Genomic DNA, 7,976 nt, shown 5'->3' with positions numbered 1-7,976 from the left:
CTGAACAAGGAGACCTTGGAGTGCAGGTTCACAGCTCCTTGAAAGTGGAGTCGCAGGTAGACAGAATAGGGAAGGCGGCGTTTGGTATGCTTTTCTTTCTTGGTCAGAGTACCGAGTATTGGAGTTGGGAGATCATGCTGTGGCTACACACGACATTGGTTAGGCCACTGTTGGAATATTGCTTGCAATTCTGGTCTCCTTCCTATCAGAAAGATGTTGTGAAACTTGAAAGGGTTCAGAAAAGATTTACAAGGATGTTGGTAGGGTTGGAGGATTTGAGCTGTAGGGAGAGGCTGAACAGGCTGTTTTCCCTGGAGCTTCGGAGGCTGAGGGGTGACCTTCTAGAAGTTTATAAAATCATGAGGGTCATGGATAGGATAAGTAGACAAAGTCTCTTCCCTTGGGTGGTGGAATCCAGAACTAGAGAGCATAGGTTTAGGGTGAGAGGGGAAAGATATAAAAGAGACCTGAGGGAGAACTTTTTCACGGAGACGGTGGTACGTGTATGGAATGAAGAAGTGTGGAGGCCAGTACAACTGCAACATTTAAAAGGCATTTGGATGGGTATATCATTAGGAAGGGTTTGGAGGGATATGGGCTGGGTGCTGGCAGATGGGACTGGATTGGGTTGAGATATCTGGTCGGCATGGACAAGTTGGATCAAACGGTCTGTTTCCGTGCTGTACATCTCTATGACTCTAGTATAGTATGTGCTCAGTTTCTACAATAGACCTTGAACCAACAACCTTCTGCCTCAAATAGCAAGCGTACTATTAGTGAATCACAACTGACAATAACAGAATACATGGTGTAGTCTCAAAATCTCTAACTACAACAGTATTCAGAATTTGATTTATACAAGCCATGTTTAAATGTTTAGCCTTTTGTCACGAAGTTAAATGAAACTATGCAGGCAAATCATTGCATAACTTCACAAGTGTTAGAACAATCTTCTGGTTCCAGTCTGGTCATGCTTTTGCAAAACATGACAATTATGAAATGTGTAATTTAATGCCAGAATCTTGCAAGCAAAAAATTTCAAATATTCAGGGAAATGTCCACACATTCCACTGCAGTAGCTTTGCTAGATGGTAGAAATTTAACAGGATAAAAGGTTACTGTCACCTAATGTTAAGAGACATATTTTATTAAGAGTTCAAGATGATTTAAGAGTTTATTTAAAATATTGAACCATTCTAGTTAAACAAATGCTAACGAACACAAACGAGACACCAGATGCCCCATACCACCATAGTTGAACTGCTTCATCAGACAGTTCACCTTAAGCAGATCAGGCAAGTAAAAAATGATTCAGAACACTTGCCCTTTCAATACCAGTTATTGTTATGTAATTCAATGCATCATTTAAGTTTACACAATACAAGATAGCATTGAACAGTTCACAGATGTAGACACGTTATTGTTTACCTTTATCTGATCATGATCGACAGAGCGTAGAAATGGGAGCTACAGGATCCCAAACTTTGCTCTCAAAGAAACAACGTAACATTAGGAGAAATAAAAACCATAGGGAACGATCAGAAGTTGAATCTATAAACAGGCAGTGGGACCCCGTTACTCATGTGAGATGAAACACACCTGAAGAAGTAAAACTACAAGCACAAACTAAGCTAGAACTAGCAAGCACCAAGAAGGAAGAGACTATTAGAACAATTGGGAGAAGATAAACTTTACATCAATTTGACTTAAACTGGAGGCTGATTAAAACAAAGGACAGGACCAGCACAAGAAACAATTATGCAGGCAATCCTTCAAGCTCAGAAGGTTTTCAAAACTGAATCCCATCCAGCCACTCTTTAACCATGTGATGTATTTGCATTCATTTGCTAATGTTCACAAATCGCCTGCATAACATTTTCACAAATATAAATGGAGGAACGTATACTCAAAGCCATGAACCTTTCCAGAAAAACCGATTGTGTTTCAGGCTATTTTATTCCATCTCTTTCAATGATTTTCCATGCTAAATATTACATAGATTTGAGGTGAAGAAAAATCACATCAGTAAAGCATTATTTTAATAGTTGTGTTTAGTCCCTTTAATTATCTGTTACATTTAAAAATTGATCAGCAACAAAGACAAACACGATGTTCACTGGACATAACAAAAGAAAGCTACTGTAATTAAGCAATGGTTCTTCACACTTGTTTTAATGCAGTCAGAATTTAGAAATCCAATTCCTGCTTCTAACAAGCAACTGCAGCAGGAACCAGACATGCATCAGTAACACAGCAGACTTCGGAGTGCTTGTGTTGCTATTTGATCTTCTACATAATACTTAAATTATTTCCATCTCTTCCTATATATTTGAGTTATTTTAAAGGTGTCAGCAAGATCGTCAGTGATGCATGTTTTGCTGAAACATTCTGAATAAATCACGGAATAGCAAAATTTTCTTTTGTAGATTCCATAATTAAACAGAGGTGCCACTGATTGACAAATTGTGAAGGATCAGTCATAACTGTGCCATTTGAAATGCTTGTGTTCACATACCATAGCTTTAAATAAGAACTCGGGCCTGATCACGAAAGGAGACGAAGTTCCCAAGTTAAGCAGCAGTGATTGTAATTTTTCTATCTCAGCTAACACCTGGAAACATAAATGGTTATCGCACAGAAGGTCCATTGTCTCAAGTCTTCTTGCTGCCAGAGAAATTCATTCATTACTAACTTATCTGTCTTTTCCCTGTAGCCCTGCAAGTATTTTTTTTCCCCTCTTTCCTTAGATAATGATATAATTCACTTTTGAAAGCCAGAATTTTATCTGCTTCCATCCCACTCTTAGGCCGGGCATTCCAGATCCTAACACCTCACAGCCTAAAAGGTCTATTGCCATGTTGCATTCGGTTCTTTTTGCCATTTACGCTAAAACCAAATCTTCTGGTTCTTGAACCTTTCACCAACAGGAAGTGATTCTCCTATTCTACTCTACGCAGACATCTCATGATTTTGAATATGTCTAGCATAACTCTCAATCATCTCTGCTCCCTAGGAAAGCAGCTTCTCTAATCCATCTATGTGACAGATGTTTCTCAAGCCTGGAACCATACTTGTAAATAAATTTTCTGTATACTGATGATATCTTTCACATCTTTCTTAAAGTGTCATGGCACAATTGCATACAACACATCAAGTGAGACTGAACTAGTGTTTTGCAAGGTTTCACTAAAACTTTCTTGTTTTCACACACTAACGCAGTTAGACACACCTCTGCGACAGGTGAGATTTGAACTTTGACTTTCTCCTACAGAGGTAGGAACATTACTGCTGCACAAGACCTATTGATCACTTATTTTACCTCCCCCAGAGACCTCAGACAGGGCATCAGTTTAACATTTTATTTGACTGAGAACACTTCTGACATTGCAGCAATTCCTGAATTATACACTGGCAGTGTTTGCCTTGATTTTTATGTTGAAGTTTCTGGAATGAGACTTGAACTGAATTGCAAATCTTTTGGCTAAGAGACAACACTGCTATCCAGTGAACCACAACTTTACTGACACTTATTGAGAAATCCTGGATCTTAAATGCATTATTAACCAGTTTCTTAACCTGCACTTACATTTCAGGATTTCCACATCTACGACCAATTCCTTTACTTCTTTTAGTGTTATAACTTTTAATTTTATGTTGTCTCTCCTCATTCTTCCCATCAAAGATTATTTTATATTCCTCTCCCAGAAATGTCATTTGCCAACTTTCTGTCCCTTCCACCAGTCTATGTCCTCTCTTCACCATTCACAATACTTTCAAGCTTTGTGTCATCTGCAAATTTTCAAACTGTACCCTGCACACCCAAGTATACACCTTTAATATGCGCCAAGAGAATCTGTGGTCCATGTAATGATGCTTTGTTTTGGGTTTCTAAAAACAAAACCACACACCATTACTCTATTTCCTGATACTCAGATACCTACGTATTCACATTGTCACTCTTTCATTCTATGGGCTTCAACTTTGCAGTCAAACTTAAAACAGACAGCCTTGTAATTTATTTCACGCTTATTGCTTGGAAGGTGGCTGCCCTGTTTCTTATATTATAGTAGTAACTGCACTTAAGTATTTTGAAAGATCCCAAGATCATGAAAGGAGCTTTACAAAAACAACTCTTTTTTTTAAAAGTGATTCTGAATTTCTTGTAAGCTTCCAAACCTTTATCAATTATGAAATGAGTGATTGATTGAAGGCTGTGATATAAAGGCAGAAGGACTATATGGAAATTGCACTGATTTGATTATAGTTCAATGTCTGCTCAAATTCAATTGCATGATCAAAAAAAAGTGTTACATTTTCTATAAACCAGTACAGTCTGGCAGGAAACTAGGGCAGATAGGTAGTAATTACCTAGTGGACTGGTAGTGTCACTAGACCAGCAGTCCAGTAACATAGGCTCATGTTCTGAGGACAAAGGTTCAGATCCCACCATGGCAGCTGGAAAAATTTGAATTCAATAAATTCTGGAATTAAGAGTTACTCTAATGACAACAATGCAAACACCGTTGTAAAAACCACCCAAATCTCTTGCATATGTTAGGGACAGAAATCTGACATTGTTACCTGATCTGGCTTCTATGTGTCACTACAGGCCTCCAGTATTGTGGTTAAGTCTTAATTGCCCTTTGAAATGGCCTAGAAAACCAATCAAGGACAACTAGGGATGGACAACACTTGCCAGTCTTGTCGATGATGCCCATGAGTCATACAAGAATTAAAATTGGCTTCTTTTTCTCCTTTTTGGTAAAAAATATTCTTTGACGCAGTTTTCTTTCTAAAATACACAGCTGAAAATCTTTAATCAGCAAAAATAAGCATTTTTAATCAGTCTCTACCTCTATGTTATTTTAATTAAAACCATTGAAAATGACTAACAAAGGAAGCAATTTAAAACATGCCCACTATTGCTGTGATCTAAGAAAATTAGTACAACTTTTAAGAGTTTTCCTGAACAAAAGCAATTTGTGAGATCTTGCAACTTCCACTGAGGGTTTTGCCGACAGGACCAGATTCTAGCTAATGGAGTTCGGAATTAACATAAAATAGTACGGGAAACACAAACTTAAGCAGATTTGGGTATAATTCAGTTTTTAGAAATTGCCCAACATTCTGCACTGGTTCTGCTGATTGCCCCCCTCCCTGTCCAAATTGCATTGACATTACTAATGTATGTGAGTAGAAACTTCATCTACTGATCCTGCAACTTTTCTGTCATAGTGATGCCAATCTATGGCAATGAAAAACTGGAGATAGTCACATGTGAATGAATGCTAATGTGTATGATGTGCTTAAACCCTTCCTAAATATGAAACAGCTGTATAGATTCCATCCTATATTGATATACTACTGCATCCAAAAAGGAGATAATGTAGTATTTCTGGCAGGTGTCAGAGCAGAAGGTCTTCTACCTTTTGTGCATATGCTGATGTTTCAAGAGGCTTGATGACACTGTGAATACCTTGCCACACACTTCACATTTGAATGGTTTCACTCCTGTGTGGATGCGCTGGTGCCGTGTCAGAGAAGAGGAATCAATGAAGCATTTTGAGCAAACGTCACACTTAAAAGGTTTTTCACCAGTGTGGATACGGTGGTGCTTCAGAAGACTTGAGGACACGGTGAAGGTTTTCTCACATACCTCACATTTGAATGGTTTCTCACCAGTATGGATGCGTCGGTGTTTCAGGAGGTTTGATGATTGCGTAAAGGTCTTATCGCACATCTCACACTTGAATGGCTTTTTACCAGTGTGAATGTACTGGTGTGATGCAAGTGAGGAGGAGGAGACAAAACGCTTCTGACAGAGGTTGCATTGGAATGGCTTCTCACCAGTGTGAACCCGCTGGTGATTGGTGAGGTGGGTGAACTGGATGAAACCTTTCAGACAAATAGTACATTGGTAAGGCTTCTCATCTGTATGCGTGAGCTGATGGATGAGCAGCTGTGATGACCTGCTGTAACCCTTCCCACACTCAGAGCATTTGAATGGCTTCTCACCCGTGTGGATATGTTGATGTGTTTTAAGCGAAGACGATTCAGTAAAGCGCTTCAGACAGACATCACACTGAAAGGGCTTCTCACCTGTATGGATACGTTGATGCTGCAACAGGCTTGATGAAACTGAGAAGGCCTTTCCACACACCTCGCACTTGAATGGCCTCTCACCGGTGTGAATACGGTGATGCTTCAGGAGACTCGACATATGCATGAACACTTTGTCACACACCTTACATTTCAATGCATCCTCATTCTTGTGGAAGCGTTGATGAGCAGTGAATAAATATAACTCTTTGAAGGTCTTTTCGCAACGGGAGCATTTAAAATCTTCACGTTGCACAAAATCTCCTGGAAACATGGGCAACTTATTACTCGTCTCACAAGGTGACTCCTGAAATGAAGAATATCCTATAGCAACATCTTGGAAAATACTCTTTTCAGAGGTGCTACTGAATAGTTTCAGTTCCAATGTAGCAGCACCGGTACCCTGATCAGCTGAATTTGTAGAATCTGGTTTTCCTTCTTGACAGATTTCAGTTTGGGTTAGGCTGTTCAGAAACTTAACACTTTCCCCTGAGACAACTACATGAAATTGTTCTTCGGGCAGCGATGTGGCACAAACTGCAGTATTCATCTTGCTTGCTCTATGCAGAATGGTCCTTCTGCAAAACAAAACAGTATTTTATTTTAATCAGTTTTTCTACTCTTCTCTACAAGGTTCTGATTCCTTGCTGCGAAAGACTTCATAACATTTAAACAAGTTAAGCTGCTCGGTCATTGGATTATGTCCTTTCATTAGCTTCCAGTTTCATAACTATATGCCCAGAAATGATCAGTGCTTAGTAAGCAGGAGTAGAATGTCTGGATGACTTTCCACCCAACCCTGTCCAGAAGCATGAAAAGGAAATTGTCATCTGCATCTCATACTGTTGAGGATTGGAAATCTCAACTGCTCTGACAGATTTCTTCACATACACTCTTTGACACCAAAGAATCTTACCAAAGACTGTCATAATTTTCAAGCCTCAAACAGAGTTAGCGGGGAAAAAGTTTGTTCTTGAATACTCTCCCCAAACTTCTTTGCATCGCTACACTAGTTTTGGGAATTTTTAAATATCTTATTAATTGGCTATGTAATTCTGATTTGTCTGATGTATCTAGGTGCTTTGCAGGAGACTTATTTTACTGGTTGATAAGGAATGTATAAATCAATTAACTTTTTTTTTAAAAGAAATAATAAAGAATACAAAATTCAAAGGCTGTATTCTGGAAAACACACTTGGCATATATGCACATCAAAGAGAGAGAAAAAGAAACACTATTCATTACAAGACAGGGAGAAAAAAACAGATGTCTATTATATAAACTTCAGAGATTATATTAAGTTATGAGACTTGGTTTATTTTCTCAGCCTCATTTTAGTTGGACTCCAATCATGAAAGCAAAAAATAGTTCCCCTCATTACCTGTCTATTGTTCATAAATTAGAATAATTACAATTTTTAATTAACATTACACCAGAACTACATAAAAACACAAAGGTAGATCCAAAAATTATCTTTGATATAGAAAAAAGCCCCAAATTACTTTGTGGAACACTTGGAAAAAAATTGACAAATTCAAAAGATGAGCAAGGTGGCTAAAGTTTGGTAAAAGAGATAGGTTTTAAAGTGGGTCTTAAATCACAAAACACAGATACTTGCATGTTCAGGAGTTAATCACAAAATATGAAGTGCTCACATTAAATAGAACATTCCAATGCTACCTGGGCCTGGATTTGCATTCTGATCTTCGTTGTAAGACATAACAATATGGTGAACATTATACACAAATCTGAAATTATCAACAGAGGATTGAGAAAAATTCCCTCCCAGTAATAGAACTTATGTACCCATTGCCAAGTAGTGTTAACTGGAAAAGGTTGCAGCTTCCAAAAGCAAAGTAATCAGTTCACTGCTCCTC

General features: G+C 38.3%; 1 protein-coding gene across 1 annotated transcript in view; it reads right to left on the bottom strand.

The window, feature by feature from the left end:
* Positions 1-2,011: 2,011 nt before the first annotated feature.
* Positions 2,012-7,976, bottom strand: part of LOC132819820 (zinc finger protein 501-like) — a 29,485-nt gene continuing 23,520 nt past the window's right edge. Inside the window, exon 2 of the mRNA XM_060831650.1 lies at positions 2,012-6,677. Within this exon, the coding sequence (XP_060687633.1) occupies positions 5,423-6,649 (1,227 nt within the window). The 5' untranslated portion in view covers positions 6,650-6,677 and the 3' untranslated portion in view covers positions 2,012-5,422. The remainder of the gene's footprint in view (positions 6,678-7,976) is intronic.

This window comes from Hemiscyllium ocellatum, chromosome 10, assembly GCF_020745735.1.
Source record: "Hemiscyllium ocellatum isolate sHemOce1 chromosome 10, sHemOce1.pat.X.cur, whole genome shotgun sequence".
Lineage (NCBI taxonomy): Eukaryota > Metazoa > Chordata > Chondrichthyes > Orectolobiformes > Hemiscylliidae > Hemiscyllium > Hemiscyllium ocellatum.
This window is presented reverse-complemented; position numbering and strand designations above follow the sequence as displayed.